The sequence below is a fragment of the Eschscholzia californica genome, unplaced genomic scaffold, assembly GCF_041429995.1.
Source record: "Eschscholzia californica isolate CP2 unplaced genomic scaffold, dmEscCali1.0.p SCAF_1, whole genome shotgun sequence".
NCBI lineage: Eukaryota > Viridiplantae > Streptophyta > Magnoliopsida > Ranunculales > Papaveraceae > Eschscholzia > Eschscholzia californica.
Window position 1 is genome coordinate 87,634,912 of NW_028238198.1, and position 19,465 is coordinate 87,654,376.

Sequence of the window (19,465 nt, forward strand, 5' to 3'; positions counted from 1 at the left end):
TATTTTTGTGATCATTCAAAAACCCTATACAGATCTTGGTACCAAGTTGGCTTTTTAATCTTACCAAAAAAAGATTATTTAGTACTAATAGTAGATCTTAATAAGTTGTTAAAACACATTTCAAAATTACTCTACCGACAGGAACTAGTAATGCTCGTTACTAAATGTAATAAAAATTAAAATAAAATAATGTAGCTCTGAAAATAAAATAAAACAATATATAATGTACGTCTAGAAAAAATAAATAAATTAAACATGTCTAGAAAATGTTTTTATGTTATTCCGTACACCATAAACAGCTGTTTTTTCGGTGATAACCTCTGATCGGGAAGAAACCCTAAAAATGTTTTTTTTTTTTTACTATATGGTTAACAGAACATGTTTAATGTGTTTGTTTTCCTTCTTCAATTCAATCTTTGAGAATGAACCCTCCTTGGAAGTCCATAAGAAGAAGGTTCCAGGACTTGTCCTCTAGTCTCACCTTAATTACCTCTCTGCTGTATAAATAAATACTAGTCGTCTTGTTGAACTCACATAATCACTCTCTTTTTCTCTATAAATCTGTTTTGAAATCCCACACCACATTGAGATCATTGAGATTGAGAGTCTAGCTAGCAACTAAAAATGTGTGCTCTCTTTTTAGGTGTTTGGAGCTTCCTCCTCCTTATCTGCCTTGTTATTTCTCCTAGTGCTAATGCAACATGTAATCCTCTTTGTTACAAGCAAACCAAGGCTTCTCATACCCTCTCTTCAACCCATCTCTCATGTAATAATTAAGATATATCTCTCTACATCCAATTAATTAGTACAATTTCATGTAATAATATTTCTCATAGTTAGTGGGTTGGTTTTGTTTTTGTTTGCAGCTGGGGCATGTGGGTATGGATCCTTGGTCAACCCCTAAAACAATGCGGTAACTTTTATATTTGTTTAAAAATGTATGCAGGGTAATGGGAGAGAAAGTTCAATGAGCAGGAAGTACGGAGCCGTGTGGAGTATGAGTCCAGTACCACAGGAGCCAATGTTGTTCAGGCTGTTCTTGGTAGGAGGATATTTCAGGTACATGGTGTGGACAACTAAGGGTTTACCTGTGGACTGGAAAGTTGGCGAGATTTACGATTTGGGTGATCAAACCAACAATGTTGTCGATTTGATAGACGGCTGCACTCCTTGTACTAGTAGTGCTTCTTAATTACTACTTATTGCTAAGTAATTTAATTAGCTAGTAATGGAGCCAATGTAGTACTTATTGATGTCCATTATTGTGGTTTGCTAACATCTATATGTAATAAGGCATCCTTCTTTCAATCATGAAACCATTTGGTGTTTGAATCAAAAGTTGTTACAATCTTGTTTAGAAATTGTCTTTATTGAATGGAATTTACATTAAACCCAACTGGGTTATCATATTACCTGTTGGTTTAATTTTATTAAAAAGACTATTCTTTTTTTTTTGGCCTGGGCTCTCTGTACAAACTAAACAAATCTTCCGTTCGATTTGTAGACTGTACCAGCTTACTCTATGTAATCTTTACATAACAAAGAAGATCTGGATTAATTTCGTTTTGGCTCCCAATTTGTGACCAACTCACCATTTTAGCCTCCATAAGTGTCTGGCAGTTCGTTTTGACCTCAAAATTTTAATTTAATTTAACTTTTTTTTCAGATCTACCCTTGTAGCATTTTTGTAATTATATTATTTTGCTTTTTATTATCCCCACCTCACTTGTCTATCTTTTCCTCTCACCTCTTTTTCTTCTCCGACCAAAGGTAGGGCTACGTCCAACGACCTATTTTTTTCTTCATCTTCTATATCTCCCACCATCGTTGCCACCCCACCACCATCAACACACCCTCCTCTGTCTCCATCTCTCTTTTGTCTTTCTTCTCTCTGTCTCCCTCCAGCTACACCACTAGCAACACCTTCGATGAAATGAAAAGTAGATCCAAACGGCTCCCAGATCCAGACGACCGAGGTTGTGGTGTTCCGCCTTTTGATTTAGATCTGTTAACAGTAACTAGGTTTTAGGGGTTGGATTGAAAGAAGGTTCAATATGAAGGGAGTTAGAGTGATTTTGACTCTCCATCTTATTTCTCTTTCAAACCCTAATAAAAGAACCCCACAAATATAACAGAGGATCTCCCAATCTTATTTCTCCGACGACCACTATCAGAGAAGATAGTGATGTGGCAAGAAGGAGGGATGAAGTGGAGGAAAAAGATGATGAAGTGGAAGAGAGAAGGAGAGATGAGGTGGATTTATTTGTTTTTAAGTTTATTTAAGATTTAATTATTTTTTACCCCTAAGGGTATTTCGGAAAGAGTTACAATTTTTTTTGGTTTTTGAGGGCCAAAACGAATTGTCGGACACTTGTGGAGGCCAAAACGGAATTAACCCTAAAGATTTTGATCTTTGCCTATATAATTTCGATTTTTCCCAACAATAACATCGTCACCTTATCAATTAATGTTAGATGGTCACACATTTTTAGCTCTCATGGATTAATTAATGAATTCATAACTTTAATTGGTAATTAATGTCTTGAAAAATATGTTGATGAAAAGTGATCAATTTTATTGGTGATATTGTAAATAATTGGTTGGTCAAGATAATGTTGACATAAACTCTAAAATGGGAGTAATTGAAGTTGGACTGTTATTTGGGAACTACCTCCTATTCCTCAGCATGGTTAGGTCAATCAGATCATTAGATTCATTTTTAATAAGGATGCTACTATATGCAACTTCAGTTTTGCTAAGGACAACTATTAGACAAAAATAACTAAATAAAACTAACTAAAATTATGTCCTAAATTGCTAACCAACACCAAAAATCAAGTATAACCGAATCTCTCCTCTATTTATATACAACTTTAAAAAAATTATTACACAAAATAACTAAATAAAATTAATTGAATTTTGTCTTAAATTGCTAAATCCAACACTAAAAGAAAAAAATCAAATGTAATCGAATTTTTTCTCAAAATTCAAATTTCTATTACCATAATTAATTATTCATAAATAAAATTTATTCGAGCACTAAACTAAAAAGTTAACCAAATAGTAACAAATAAAAAAAAATTATATTCCAATCAGAGCATTCCATGCTGTAATTTGAGGTAAAATCCAAAGAAAAAAAAAAATCAAATATTCGAATTTTTTCTCAAAAAATCTTGGGTTCATTTCTATTACCATAATTAATTATGCATAAATAAAATTTATTCGAACATTAAATTAAAAAGTTAACCAAGTATAAAAAAAATAACTAAAAAATATTATATTCCAATCAGAGCATTTCATGTTGTAAAAATCATACTACATAAAATCACTATGTATATTTTTAAGCTTAGTTTAAACCTTAATAATGTATATTTCATAAAATCATATTACATAAAATTATACTACATAAATATAATGTATATTTTTTTTTAAAACCCTATAACATGTCTAAGTATTTATTTAAAAAAATATTAGATAACACTAATACAACCAATTTTATTTTTGTGTAATAAGTTAATAAAAGAAAAAATGGTGTCCAATACATAATTTTGGGAAGTTAAAACATAGTTGTATTTAACAATCTAAGATTCAAAAAATTATTTGCTAGATAAAACCAATAAATCGATCTTTGGTGTTGTTTAGCAATTTAACAAAAAATAAATGGTTGTGTCTAGCAAATAGCTTTATGAAGCAATTATGCAGCTTCGTTTAGCATTTGTCTTTAATAAAGGTCAATTTTGAAATTTATAAGAAATGAATTCCAAAACCCAAACAATGGTTTTTCTAATAAAACTCACATCATCACTCTCTTTTTCTCTATCAATCTGTTTTTGTTAGAGTCCACTCCACTCGGCTAAACCGAGTGGATTAGGTTCACTTAATTATAGTAACCCTAGTAGGATTAGGATTCCTATTACTACCAAGATTGATGTAGTTTAGATAAACACATACTTAGATATAGTTTTATATTTCTTAAACTCTTCTTGTAAACCTATATAAAGGATTAGATCCATAATGTAAAATCATGTTATTGTGAATAAAGAAAAGGTATTTACCTATCTCTCTCTCTCTCTCACACGATTAACACTTTGCTATCATCATCTTTGTTCCAACCGAGAAGACTAGGATCAACACTCGGGATTCAACCGAGTTCTCCAACCTTCTCTCTCGGTCTTACTCGATTATCTTCATCATCATCCTCTCGGTTTCACCCGAGAGGTCCTATTGTCCCTCTCGGTTCCACCGAGGGATCAACCTCTCTTCATCTTCCTCGGCTTCATCCGAGTCGATTATCAAGAGGTACGTACCTCTTCACATGGTATAAGAGCTAGAATTCAAATTTTTTTTAAGAGATGACTACTCCCGAAACTTCGGAAACCTCTCAAGTTCATCACAACATCAATAGTGGGCCGTTTGATGTCCACCATTCGGATTCTCCCACTACTATTCTTATCACACCATTTCTAACCGGTGATAACTATCCCTCATGGTCACGAGGAATGACTAAAGCCTTGAGAGCTAAAGCTAAGTTAGGTTTTGTTGATGGAAGCATCGAAAAACCAACCGATCCTAATGAACTAGAACAATGGGGACGATGTAATGATCTCGTTTCTAGTTGGCTCATCAATTCCGTTGATCCACCTCTTCGATCATCCATCTTATATGATGAAACGGCCTCCGATATATGGTACAATCTATATGATCGTTTCTATCAACGTAATGCTCCTAAAATTTTCCAATTAAAGAGAGCGATTTCTTGTCTTAGACAAGACAACTCCGATGTTTCTACATATTTCACCAACCTCAAGGCTCTTCAAGACGAACTCAATTCCTTGATTATCACCGAGCCTTGTACATGTGGACATGGTCGTTCCTTACTTGAAAGAACAAATCAAGATAGGGCTATGGAATTTCTTCAAGGACTTAACGATAGATTTTCATCTATTCGGAGTCAAATTTTATTGATTGAACCCTTCCCTTCGATTCTTCGAATCCATTCACTTATTAAACAAGAAGAGGTTCAACAAAACTTAGTCACTCCTATGAGTATTGACTCCAACAACTCGGCACTTGCCGTTGGAAACAATGAGTTTAATCAAACTCGTTTTAATGGAACCGAGAGACAACGTCCAAAACGTCCTCGTCCTTTTTGTGAAAATTGCAAAATCCATGGACACGATGTTTCCTCTTGTTACAAGATACATGGGTATCCACCCAACTATGGTCAAAGAGGACGAACTCGCAACCGACAAGAGTCCATCAATCTCTCGGTTTCTGACAAAACCGGCCAGGGGGTGCCTCCAGCAACATCCTTCACTAATGAGCAATACCAAGGAATATTGGCACTCCTTGACCGCAATAGGCAACCGTCCACAACCAATTCTCAAGGCAACACCAACAAGGACCCTCTAATCAACCTTACCGGTAAGTATTACTCTTCTTTTCATCCTCCTTGGGTCATTGACTCGGGAGCCGCCAAGCATATTTGTTCGAATATATCTCGATTCTCCTCTTATTCCCTTGCACCACCGGATTTATACGTCCGTTTACCGGACGGTTCACGGGTAAAGGTTGAACATATTGGTATTGTCTATTTTTCCAATAGATTTTATCTTGAAGATGTTTTTCACATTCCATCTTTTCAATTTAATCTTATCTCTATTTCTCAAATCTCTAAATCACTTCGTTGTACCGTCTTATTTGATCGGAATTTGTGTCTTTTTCAGGACTGAACAACGAAGACGACGATTGGGCATGGTAGTCTTCATGATGATCTTTATTTCCTTCGCACGGAGCGTCCAATTTTTTCGATTTCTAGTCTTACTAAAGATAGTTCTAGTAATGAGTCTTTTGTTTTATGGCATTGGCGTTTAGGCCATCCATCTTTTAGTCGTTTTCAATATTTCCATTCCAAACTTCCTTGTTTGAATTTTAAATATTTATCTAATAAAGTACCGTGCGATGTTTGTCCACTTTCTAAGCAATGTCGTTTACCTTTTCCAACTAGTACCACTTCTTCCTCTCACATATTTGAGTTGGTACATGCGGATTTGTGGGGACCTTTTCCGGTTCCATCCACCTCCGGGCGTCGATATTTTCTCACCCTTGTAGACGATTATTCACGTTGTACTTGGATATTTCTTTTGGATTCTAAGTCCGATTCAAATAGGACAATTATGAATTTCTTTACCTATGTCTCCACACAATTTAATTGTAAAATAAAGACTTTTCGATCGGACAATGAACCGAATTTATCAATTCCTCTCTACAAAGTTGGTTTGTCGAAAAAGGGGTTACCCACCAACGTAGTTGTACTTATACACCCCAACAAAACGGGGTAGTTGAACGTAAACATCGCCACATCCTTGAAGTGGCACGTTCATTACGACTCCAAGCTCACCTTCCTCTCTCTTTTTGGGGAGAATGTGTTCTCACCGCGGTTTATTTAATCAATAAATTACCGACACCCATTCTCGATGGAAAATCACCCCATGAAATCCTCATGGGTGTTGCTCCCAATCTTTCACATCTACGTGTTTTTGGATGTCTTTGCTATGCTCGAATTCCTATGGTTAAAACCAAGTTGGACGCCCGCTCTTCCGCCGGTATATTCCTTGGATATCCCAATGGACAAAAAGGTTATCGTGTTTACGATATCTCCACACGACGAATATTTGTTTCTAGAGACGTCACGTTCGTTGAAAACAAATTTCCAATGTCTCCCTCATACTCTTCGGCAATACCGAACCACTCCGATCCGGAACCATTCCTTTCCATCGAAGATGATGACACCTTCGATTTTCCATCGACCGGCAAGACCTCCACTGTTTCGGCACCAAACAGCAGCACCATCACCGATGGAGCTGCTGTTCCCGACGTCCAGCAGATCACCGATGGAGTTGCTGTTCGACAGATTACCGATTCAGGGGTGCCTTCAGACACCCCTGCAGGACCGGGTTCCATTCCCGGTCCATTACAACAGGCACCATCGCCCGAGGTGCCTTCAGCGGCCGCTAGTGACGCTCCCCAATCAGGAGCGTCTCCAGCAGCCATGGACAGTCCTATACCCGACGTCCCCTCGACGGACCCAACACCGCCCGAGGCTAATTCCGACCAGATGGTTGAGATTTCCGGCCGTCCAACACGATCGCGCCGACCACCGTCCCACTTGAAAGATTATGTGTGTTCCAACACAAGTTCCGTCAAGTACCCACTTGAAAACTACTTCTCCATTAATTCATTCTCCACATCTCATCAACAATTCCTCTCCTCTGTATTGTCTACTACCGAGCCTACCTCCTTCACTCAAGCAATGAAATCGTCTCATTGGAAGGAAGCTATGGCCAAAGAAATCTCCGCTTTGGAAGAAAACAAGACATGGTCCATCACTGATCTTCCACCCGGCAAGCGACCTATTGGTTGCAAATGGGTATACAAAATTAAATTCAATTCCGATGGTTCCATCGAACGCTATAAAGCTCGTCTAGTAGCTAAAGGTTACACCCAAATCGAGGGACTCGACTATAACGACACTTTTGCCCCAGTCGCAAAACTCGTTACTGTCCGTGTTCTCTTATCTCTTGCCGCCATTAAAGGGTGGAATCTCCATCAATTGGATGTCAATAACGCCTTTCTTCAAGGCGATCTCCATGAAGAAGTCTACATGAAACTTCCTCCCGGTTTTTCATCTCAGGGGGAGTCTAAAGTATGTCGTCTTCATAAGTCCTTATACGGTCTTAAACAGGCCTCCCGTCAATGGTTTTCAAAATTCTCCTCCGTTCTTATTGAACGAGGTTTTTCTCAGTCTAAAAGCGACTGTTCTCTCTTCACTTTCCGTTCGAACTCCACTCAAATCTTTGTTCTCGTCTACGTAGACGACATAATTATCACGGGAAATAATGATCATGCTATCTCCCAGTTAAAAATATTTCTGAATAAAGCTTTTTCACTAAAAGATCTGGGTCGTCTGCAGTACTTCCTTGGTATCGAAGTATCTCGCTCATCACAAGACATTTTTCTATGTCAAAGGAAATATGCTCTTGATATTTTAAAAGATTCTGGACTCACCGCTGCACGTCCTTCTGAGTTTCCCATGGAACAAAAAATACGTCTCAGTCCCACCGACGGTACACCTTTACCAGATCCGTCAGTTTACCGTCGTCTCATAGGCAGATTACTTTACTTAACGGTTACACGGCCGGATATCACCTTCGCCGTCAACAACCTGAGCCAATTCATGCAAACACCTAGCCAAGTACACTTAGACGCAGCTCATCGCGTTCTACGATACTTGAAGGGTACTCTTGATAAAGGAGTCTTCTTATCCGCAGACAGCTCTCTCCATATTACAGGATACTGTGATTCGGATTGGGCTGGCTGCCCTTCAACCCGTAGATCAACTACTGGATATTTTACAATGATGGGTGATAGTCCACTCTCTTGGAAATCAAAGAAACAACCAACGGTTGCTAAATCATCTGCAGAAGCAGAATATCGAGCTTTGGCCATTCTCACTTGTGAACTACAATGGCTCAAGTATTTATTACTTGATTTTGGAATTGATCACACAGACCCGATGACAGTTTACTGTGACAATCGGGCTGCACTCCATATCGCTGATAACCCCGTATTCCACGAACGTACGAAACATATTGAAATAGATTGCCACATCGTTCGTGAGAAGATCAAAGACAACGTTATTGTCACTCGCTTCACCACTTCAGACAACCAGTTAGCGGATATCTTCACCAAACCACTTGGAGCAGAACCGTTCAAGAACATTATTGGCAAGTTAGGCGTTACTTCCATTCCCGCTCTAACTTGAGGGGGAGTGTTAGAGTCCACTCCACTCGGCTAAACCGAGTGGATTAGGTTCACTTAATTATAGTAATCCTAGTAGGATTAGGATTCCTATTACTACCAAGATTGATGTAGTTTAGATAAACACATACTTAGATATAGTTTTATATTTCTTAAACTCTTCTTGTAAACCTATATAAAGGATTAGATCCATAATGTAAAATCATGTTATTGTGAATAAAGAAAAGGTATTTACCTATCTCTCTCTCTCTCTCTCACGATTAACACTTTGCTATCATCATCTTTGTTCCAACCGAGAAGACTAGGATCAACACTCGGGATTCAACCGAGTTCTCCAACCTTCTCTCTCGGTCTTACCCGATTATCTTCATCATCATCCTCTCGGTTTCACCCGAGAGGTCCTATTGTCCCTCTCGGTTCCACCGAGGGATCAATCTCTCTTCATCTTCCTCGGCTTCATCCGAGTCGATTATCAAGAGGTACGTACCTCTTCACAGTTTTGAAATCCCACACCACATTGTGACATTGAGATTGAGAGTCTAGCTAGCAACTAAAAATGTGTGCTCTCTTCTATGGTGTTTGGAGCTTCCTCCTCCTCCTCGATCCTTATCTGCCTTGTAATCCTCTTTGTTACCAGCAAACCAAGGCTTCTCATTCCCTCTCTTCAACCCATCTCTCATGTAATAATTAAGATATATCTCTCTACATCCAATTAATTAGTACAATTTCATGTAATAATATTTCTCATATAGTTACATAATATTAATTAATGGGTTGGTTTTGTTTTTGTTTGAAGCTGGGACAGCATGTGGGTATGGTTCCTTGGCTCCAACTCTCTATAATGGATACCTAGCAGCAGCTGCTGCTCCTTCCCTCTTTAATGATGGACTTGGCTGTGGAAACTGCTACCTAGTATATATCTCAACATATATTAAACTTCAAATATTTTTTCCTTCCTGTATAATTAGTTTGTTGTTTACTTACTGTACGCGTTTAGTAGTCGGAATTTGACGTGGACGACCAGACTTAACCCAACAGAGAGGTCCCCAGTCGGATTCTAGCTAGATTTCGATCCATTTTTTGGGCACTCAATCATTTCTTTTTATTTTTTTTAAGGTAAACTGCAAGGACAAAAAACTCTGCAGACGACGAGGAACTAAAGTGATATTAACGGATAGTTATAAATCAAATAAGAAAACTGATTTCCTTCTTAATTAGTAAAAGAGCTATTATTTCCATGGCCTAGTAAGGGTATGGCTCATCAACTCTTAAGTAAGAAAATTGTCGATATCGAATATAAAAGGTACGTAATACGTTTTATTTTTTATGAAGGTAATGTTGGCTAGCTAGTTGATTCCCGTAGATTAACCTACGGGTCTTTGAAATTTAATCGTTGTCCTTAATATGCAGGATACCTTGTGTTTACGAAAACAAGAATATATCATTAAGAGTGGACAAAACAAAACCAAATTATGTAGAATTTACAGTCCTGTATCAAGGTGGACAAACTGGCATCATCATGCGCTTTGACGCCGCACTGGAATGGATATTGAGAATGATAACCAGAGAAATGAAAGATGAATTGAAGAAAGAGGAATGAGAGATGAATTGAAGAACTTTTTTATTTCTTTTTTGTATTTCCAACATGTCTACATACCAGAAAATATATAGCCTATACAAGATACTAAGTAAGGAAAGAATAATCAATGTATTGGAAAGAATGGTAAGATACTAAGTAAGGAAAGAATAACCAATGTATTGGAAAGAATGGTTGACAATTAGCTAAGCCAGAATATAATGCCTTGAAATATCTTTAATCAAATATTTCAAGATCCTCAATATTTTCAATCGAATATTTCAACATTCCCCCTCAAGTTGAGTAGTGGGATTTTCAATACTCAACTTGCCAAGACAATGATTGAAAATTTTCCGCTGACCGCCTTTGTTAGTATGTCTGCGAGTTGATCTTCTGAGCGAACAAACGAGAGTTCAATTATCCCTGTTTCAAGTTTCTCTTTGATGAAGTGTCGGTCTACCTCAATGTGTTTTGTGCGATCATGCTGGACTGGATTCTCTGAAATTTGGATAGCTGCCTTGTTATCGCACAAAATTTTACTAGATTGGGATGGAGGATACCCGATCTCTGTCAAGAGTTTCCGTACCCATAGAATCTCTGCTAGACCACGTGCTATTCCTCGAAACTCTGCTTCGGCACTTGAAAGAGCCACCACCTTTTGTTTCTTGCTTCTCCAAGTGACAAGATTTCCACCAATGAGGGTAAAGTAACCAGATGTTGACCTCCGATTTCCTTTATCTCCAGCCCAGTTTGCATCTGTATACACTTGGGTTTCAAGGTGTCCATTTGTCTTGAACAGAACTCCATGACCAGGTGTCCCTTTGAGGTATCTGATAATTCTCCATACGGCTACCATATGAGTAACTTGAGGTTGATGCATGAATTGGCTTACAACTCCCACTGCGTAAGCAATGTCAGGCCAAGTACTTACAAATTCCCCCCCATTATCGGACCTAAGAATTTGGATATCTTTCTTGAATTGGGTTTTAACCATGGCATAGAAAAATGTGAATTTTGAGAAAACTTCTGATTTATTTTTCAAAAGATAAATCCAAGTCATGCGGGTGCAGTCATCAATGAATGTTACGAAGTAACGGAAATTTTGCCCCCCCACAACTTTTGCTGGCCCCCACACATCCGAATGAATTAATAAAAAAGGAGAATCAACTTTAGTGTCATTTGATTTGAAAGTGTGTCTATGACTCTTAGCTAAAAAACATGTCTCACAATTCAAGACTTTATTTATTGGAAATAATTCAGGAAATAAACGATGCAAGTACCCACTGGATGAGTGTCCCAATCTTCGGTGCCATAACCAAGCTTCCCTATCTGTAGATCCATGAGCTAGCATCACAGTACCTTGTCGAGTCACTTCATCCACATAGTATAGTCCTTGCCGCTCAGTACCACGCCCAATGATCGTTCCCGTCCTGATGTCCTGTAAGATACATTAGGTAGGATGCATTAACACAACACAATTGATCTCTTTTGTAACATGACTTATCGATAGCAATTTATGAGATAAGGATGGAACATAGAGGCAATTTGATAGTTTCATGTTTGGTGAAACTTGAATAGTCCCTCCTCCTTTTACTTCAATACTTTCTCCATATGCAGTATGAATTTTGGATCTTTGTGGTTTTGACATTGAGCACATGTCAGATATTTCGTAGGTCATTGTATCGGTAGCACCACAATCAAATATCCATGAGTCTTTATTTTTTCCATTTTTTGTTGCCATATTAACTTTCCCAATATTAAAAGAATTTTTTGACTCCTTTTTATCCAAGTTAGAAATGTGAGAGGTATTGTCTGTAACCTCTGAACCTTGCAATTCATTTAATAAATCAAGGATTTTTGGACTAAAAAATTGAGGGTTCAGTACTTTCATTTTTGAGTTATTGGGTTTAAAGAATGTAGGTTGAGAGAGTGAAGAGTTTGAGGTGTAACCCTCAAACACAATACCTGTGATACCATCTCCTAGTTCTTCTTTCACAGCCGCAAAACAACATGAGCCTCCAAGATTTCCTTTTTCTCGACTTCCGGTGGTTTCTTGATTGCCCACGGCGACAGCGGCCTTGCCCTTTTTGTGTTCGTCAGCCCACCATTCTGGGTATCCCACTAGTTTGAAACACTGTTCTTTCGTATGTTTGGCCATGCCACAGTGGTCGCACCTTAACTTGTTTTTATCAACTCGGGATGATGACAGATTGAGTTTCTGGTCTGACCGACGACCTCTAGAAACGAGCCCTAACCCATCAGAAACACTTGTTGAGTTTAGACCCGATCCCACCCCTTGTTGTATGTTACCAAAGATGCTTTGATGTGCGCTTTCCTTTCGGACAGCAGCATAAGCGGCTTCGGCGGACGGCAAAGGATCCCACCGGAGGATCTCCCTTTTAAGGGAATCATACTTTCGGTCAAGAGCATTAAGGAATTGAAAGAGTTTGTTTTCAGACCTTATTTTATTGTAAGTGGCGATGTCGGTAGAACATTTCATCGGGTTTGGGTCTCGGCGTTCTATTTCTTCCCAGATACCCTGCATAACTATCCAGAATTCTTCCAAAGGTACACCATTTTGCTTGAGCTCGTTTGCTTTAACATGGAGATCGAAAGTTTGAAGTTTGTCTTTGTCACTACTATACGTAACTGAAAGAGCGTCCCATAGTGTTTTTGCTGTGGGAAACTCCGTCAAGTTGCAAGCGAAGGCTGGTTCAATATTTTGGATGAGCCAGGAAAAAACGATCAAATCATCTTGTTTCCACTGTTCATCAACGGGTTCTGGTGGATTTTGGGTGAGATGATTTAACAACGCTTTTGATTTCCCCCCCTATGGCTACTCGTATCATTCGAGCCCATAAAGGGTAGTTTTGGCTTGTGAGATTGAGACTAATCTTTAGACTATCGGAAGGATTTGGTTTTGTGTTCTGGGTTTGGGTTTGAACTCCATTTTTAAGGAGATTGGCAATCTGGATGGCCAGATTGTTGGTATCTTCTTCAGACATTTTTGTTTTCGGTAGATGATGAGCACAGCAGGTTTTCTTTTTTTGGGATCACAAACACTGCTCGGATACCATATTGAGAATGATAACCAGAGAAATGAAAGATGAATTGAAGAAAGAGGAATGAGATATGAATTGAAGAACATTTTTATTTGTTTTTTGTATTTCCAACATGTCTACATACCAGAAAATATATAGCCTATACAAGATACTAAGTAAGGAAAGAATAATCAATGTATTGGAAAGAATGGTAAGATACTACGTAAGGAAAGAATAACCAATGTATTGGAAAGAATGGTTGGCAATTAGCTAAGCCAGAAGATAATGCCTTGAAATATCTTCAATCAAATATTTCAAGATCCTCAATATTTTCAATCGAATATTTCAACAGGTACCTTCAAATTTTATAATTGTTTGGGTAACATATCAAGTTTAATGTTAAGTTGGTGGCCATCCAACTCAAAACCAATTGGCAATGAGTGGAGATGACCTATACTTTATATTCTTGATTGCTAGTTACCCATTCTCCTATGTGGGACTATTCTCACACTCCCCTTTACGGGTGACGTGGAGCCCCTTTACGAGTGACGTGGAGCACGTGTGGCTTTTAAGCCTATCACGTGTGGGCCTAGCTCTGGTACCATGTTAAGTTTGTGGCCATCCTACTCAAAACCAATTGACAATGAGTGGAGATGGCCTATACTTTATATTTTTGGTTGCTAGTTACTCATTCTCCCATTTGAGACTATTCTCGCATTTAAAAATTTTCAGTAAAAATATAGAGAAATATATAGTATTAAGATTTTAAGAATTTTTAAAATCACACAATAAAGCAATCAAATAGAGAATCTACTTAATTGGTTCATCATTAGAATCTGACTCGTTTGAATCAAATCAACCTAAACCTAATAAAATCAAACTATCATGAGCTATTCAGACGAATCAAATGGAAGATATTATGAGTCAGATAAAAAAAACAGTCTGAAATACGATACTACATCAATAAAAGTGATTTGTATGTCTGAAAAATGCAGAATATGGGGCAAGGGGGAGATGAATCAATGGAAAGGCAATATGGGGCAGTTTGGAGTCCATTGCCAAAGGAGCCTGTTTACATCAGAATGTACATGATAGGTGGAGCAGAAATATTTAGTGTGTCAGACAAAGGAGAAAGTAAATGTTAATAAGTGGACGGTTGGCGATATTATCGATATGGGCGATCAAACCAACAATGTTTATAATATGATAGAAGGTTGCACTCCTTGTTCCAATCCATAGGATTTAAGAGGAGGAGGAGGAGATATTTGCCAAGAGATTAGGTTAATTTGAATGAAAGAGAGGGTTTTTTCTTGGTTTAATTAGCATTTGCTGTCATGATAATAAGGAGACATTTGCCAATAAATTCTCATTAGGTGTTTGTTAATTTGATGCATGATTATGTACTCTGATTTTGCTAACATCAATATGACTAAGGCATTCTTCAAACATCACTATTGTGTTCCTTCTCTATTCTATTTTTTTTTTTCTGGTTTTTGCAAGAATAACCCCACTTGGATATACAAATAGGATTACCATAAAACAAATCAAGAGATGTATTGTTGCGTTCTCTTCGTCCAGGGCTTAACTTCAAGCTATTGTTTGCTCAAAAAAAATTCCATATGAACGTGTTATTAACTCCCGAAGTTGGGTATAAACATGACAAGACAGGAACCAGCGAAAGTCGAAAGATAGTCTCCCATCACATAATGAAGAGGAAGGTGATGGGTTTATGATAATTGAATCTCTTGTACTAGAGTGTGACGGTATGAATGAAGCTATCCTCCAATGCTTTGTGTGGTTTGCAACGCGTGAACCGCGTGAGCATTTAGTGACACTTTTTGCATTTTTGTTTTACCATACCGAAGTCAATCCGACATACACAATTATATCTAGATCCGACCGTTCTGATTTGACAGTTGTAATCAGATGTTAATCACACCGTTGTGATCAAACGTGATGATCACCATCCAACGACCCAGATCAAACTCGTTGATTGTATGATCAAAGAGCAACTGGACCCAATAGTCACAAATGCCTCTTCCCTCTAAGTGCGACTTTTGCTAACACTCGCCTCTCACCTATAAATATGCCATGAAATCAGACTTAAAAACCCACTTTGAATTAACAGTGAGTTAAAAGCATTCAGGAGTTCTTCAATATTTACTAACGTTCAACAGATTTCTAAATCCAAGTACCTCCGGTCCAAAAAGGTAATCTGTTGTATTCTGAGAGACATTTCGCTTATACTATTGGTACAATAAACAACACGAGTAAATGTCTTAAGGAAAGAGATCACTCGTCTCTGTTCTCGTAAATTAATTTCTCTTCTCCACCCTCAAATCTTAGTTTATCAAACAAAATACAAACAATCGATAATTCAGTGATTATAAATCACTAACCAATATACTAAAAATAACAATTTTTAATTACCTATATAACCTTATTTAGTAAATGCCTTATCAAATGCAATTTTCATGTAATTCGATCGAATATCAAATTTTCGGTTGGTTTTGGTAAAAAAAATACTTAGTATTTTTTCGGTTTGGGCTCTATGTGCAAACTAAGCAAACCTCTTGGTTGGAGTATAAACCCGTAGTTAATACTGACTGCTCTCGATGGATTTCAGATAAACCTTCAAAACTAGAACTATTTCTGACGGATTTTCTTTCTACCGTTGCAAGTAATCTTTACCCTACTTAAAATTTGACGTACGTATCCTCTCTTCCAATAGCAAACTTTGCCTCTATAATTTCAAAATCCTTTTCCAACATTATAATATCGTCACATCATCAATAATTTTCGTTGAACATAACAAGATACACAATTGTTATTAATTAATATAAATATTTAGAACATCTATATCATTATTTTATTTTTGATTAATAGAGATCTATATAGTCCAGGGCTGGCCCAAGTATATCTGACTTTTTATCCAAGATCTAAACTCTTTACCACTATGCTAAGTCTTAAATTATGTTTGAAATTGGTTCAAAGTATAATTAGTTTTACGAAATTTACATATGAAATAGGAAACATGAGGTCCTTGATTATTTGGGGCCCAAATCGACCGCTTTGGTGGCTTTGGTCACGGGCCGCCCCTGATATAATCCTATCTTATGATATTTAGTGTCAGTTATTAACATGCTTACACGTTCTTATTGATAAGTTAATTCTGTAATAAAGTAGTCTGTAATAAAAAAACAACTACTAGCTAGCTAACTAGGTTGGTGTTCTTATATGGAGTTCTCTAAGTCCAATATGAACTCTTATGATTATAGATTTGATCATTTGTCTAGGGTCACGATTTATTTAATGTTTGTTATTTTTGTGTGGGTCGTGATTTTTGATTGAGATATGTGTATGGGGTTGACTTTGTATGATTAATATACAGTCTATTGAGGATGAAATTCATTGAAAAAAAATGTTTAAATCAAGACACCGTCACAATAATGAACTGACATAACTATTTTTCATGTGAGTAAACCAGTTGTGATAGAGAATTTAGATTCAAAGGAAACAGACTCGAAAAGAGTTGGATCAGGAAAAAAAATGAAAGACAATTAAGTGGGTATAAAAAAAAATAACATGGTGGTATGTGTAATATTTGTTAAATAAATAAAACCCGTATTAAAAACGTTTTCTAGAGTGGGTAGTGCCGGGCCTCCTGCAAATAAAATAAGTAGCACAATTTGTTTAATCAATTCCATCAACCCGACCGGTCATGTGTTTATTTTTCGAGATATGCTATCTGACCCGAAATGAAAATCGACCACTATTTGAAAGCTGACGTAGCGGACTCTTATTATTCCAGACGTTTTTTTTTTCACATGTCCGGACCAATAAGAGCTCGCCGCATCAGTCTTTGGGGGCTCTGATCGGCTCCATTTTGGAGTTGTTCTTTCGTATGTCTTTTTTTTTTCTTCTTCTTCTTCTTCACTTTTTCCTCTCATTCCCCACTCACCCCACCTCACTTCTCTCTCTCTCTCTCTCTCTCTCTATTATATGTATATAGACCCAACTCTTCTTTTTTCTCTATATATATATACTTGGAATGTCTTACTTCTTCCCACACAAAATAAATCCCTCAGTAGTTTAAGAATGTCTGCCCTAACCACTTTTGTTGTGAGCTGCTTCCTCTTCTTCTTAATCTTTCTTACTTCTCCCACTGCTAATGCCCAATGTAATCCTCTTTGTTCTCAGAAAAGCAAGGCTGCTTATTTCCCCTCTTCTGACCCTATTCTCTCATGTAAGAACTTTCATACCCCCCCCCCCCCTCTCTCTCTCTATATACATCTCTTTTGATAATCTTTCTCACTCTGAATAGAACCGTTGATTTTCACTTTGGTCTAAGGAGACTTTTACTTTTAGGTGGTTATATTGTTGTTGTTCATGTAGATAGACCAAACTACAATTTCATGGGTGAGACCCTAGTGTTGTATACTGGGTTAGGAGTTCAGCCCAGATGGGGCCCCGCCTAAGCCCTCAGCCCAAACATGTAAATTAGATTGACGACCCACAAAAAGTCGTGTTTAGCACCAATGTGACCCACAAAAAGTATCGCCTTCATCGGACTTTAATTTCTTTGCAAACTTGTGGCTCGATGAAGTTTTTCTTCTTAGAATTTGTTTTTCCAATATTTGTCTTGAGGTTTTCAATTTTGACTAGAACATTTATTTCGGCCTGCGGGCCGGCTGGAACAAATTGACACAGAGAGGTGACCCATGTAATATATTGATTAAAGTACTTATGAATAATGGGTTGGTCTGATTTTAATTGATTGTTTGCAGCTGGGGCATGTGGGTATGGCTCCTTGGCTCCAAGTTTCTTTAATGGATACCTAGCAGCTGGTATCCCATCCTTGTTTAAAGATGGTCTTGGATGTGGAAACTGCTTCCAAGTATGTACCTAATTAATGAACACAATAATGAAGTTACTCTCTCTGTTTTTGTGATGATTTTTTTCACCTGATGCGTTTTATGTTTGATAGGTAAAGTGCAAGAATGAGAAACTCTGCCGAGGACAAGGTACTAAAGTGATTTTAACCGATACCCATAACAACAATAAAACAGATCTCGTTCTTAGTCAAAGGGCTTTCATTTCCATGACTCGTAAGGGTATGGCTCATGACCTTTTACGCCAAGGAATCGTTGACACTGAATACAAAAGGTAATGAATTTGATGGCTAATCTAAGGGTCGACCTTATATATGTATGTATATGTATGTATAATCGGATCACTAAATTAAGCTATATCTCATTGTCATGAACTAAGAATAGTTAGTTTTTTTTGTTAATATGCAGGATCCCATGTGTTTATGAAAACAAGAATATTTCATTAAGAGTGGAAAAAGAAAGCAAGAATCCAACTTACCTAGAAGTTACAGTCTTGTATGAAGGTGGACAAACCCAAATCAAGCTCTTAGATGTTCTATTGGTATGTAAAATTGGTTATTAATGAAAGCTAGTATATCACCTATGTACGTACGTATAGACTCCTCACATGAGAAATGTATGTGACCGAGTTGGACATGGGTTGACTCAACCAAAACCCATGGTCAACCCCTAAAACAATGCGGTAACTTTTATATTTGTTTAAAAATGCAGGGTAATGGGAGAGAAAGTTCAATGAGCAGGAAGTACGGAGCCGTGTGGAGTATGAGTCCAGTACCACAGGAGCCAATGTTGTTCAGGCTGTTCTTGGTAGGAGGAGGAGATAGGTATATGGTGTGGACAACTAAGGGTTTACCCGTTGATTGGAAAGTCGGCGAGATTTATGATTTGGGTGCTCAAACCAACAATGTTGTCGATATGATAGAAGGTTGCACTCCTTGTACTAGTAGTTCTGATGAATTACTAGTTTCTTCTTAATTACTACTCATTGCTACGTATTTTAATTAGCTAGTAATGGAGCCAATGTCGTTTGTTGATGTCCATTATTGTGGTTTGATAACATCAATATGTAATAAGGCATCCCTCCTTTAATCAAATCTGTGTTCTTTATTTGATCTTTGGCGTTTGAATCAAAAATG

The 19,465-nt window shown here is 37.4% G+C and overlaps 1 protein-coding gene across 2 annotated transcripts; it reads left to right on the top strand.

Moving 5' to 3' along the window:
• Positions 1 to 393: 393 nt before the first annotated feature.
• On the top strand, positions 394 to 19,441 carry LOC147570745 (expansin-like A1). Of its 2 annotated transcripts, none has more exons than XM_086657281.1 (5): positions 394 to 766; positions 18,225 to 18,334; positions 18,425 to 18,603; positions 18,738 to 18,870; positions 19,041 to 19,441. In XM_086657281.1, the coding sequence occupies exons 1-5, from the start codon at positions 625 to 627 to the stop codon at positions 19,302 to 19,304; spliced, it is 828 nt and encodes a 275-aa protein (XP_086513407.1). In that variant the 5' UTR covers positions 394 to 624; the 3' UTR covers positions 19,305 to 19,441. The 2 variants fall into 2 exon arrangements, with proteins under 2 accessions (XP_086513407.1, XP_086513406.1); XM_086657280.1 differs by lacking the exon at positions 394 to 766 and adding an exon at positions 17,478 to 17,683.
• The last annotated feature ends 24 nt before the right edge of the window (positions 19,442 to 19,465 follow it).

Bases quoted from the DNA above. Each gene is read 5' to 3' on its own strand.
- LOC147570745 (XM_086657280.1), top strand. From the start codon at position 17,536: ATGTCTGCCCTAACCACTTTTGTTGTGAGCTGCTTCCTCTTCTTCTTA. The intron at 17,684-18,224 runs GTAAGAACTTTC...GATTGTTTGCAG, and splicing joins TTCTGACCCTATTCTCTCAT to CTGGGGCATGTGGGTATGGC. The intron at 18,335-18,424 runs GTATGTACCTAA...TATGTTTGATAG, and splicing joins GATGTGGAAACTGCTTCCAA to GTAAAGTGCAAGAATGAGAA.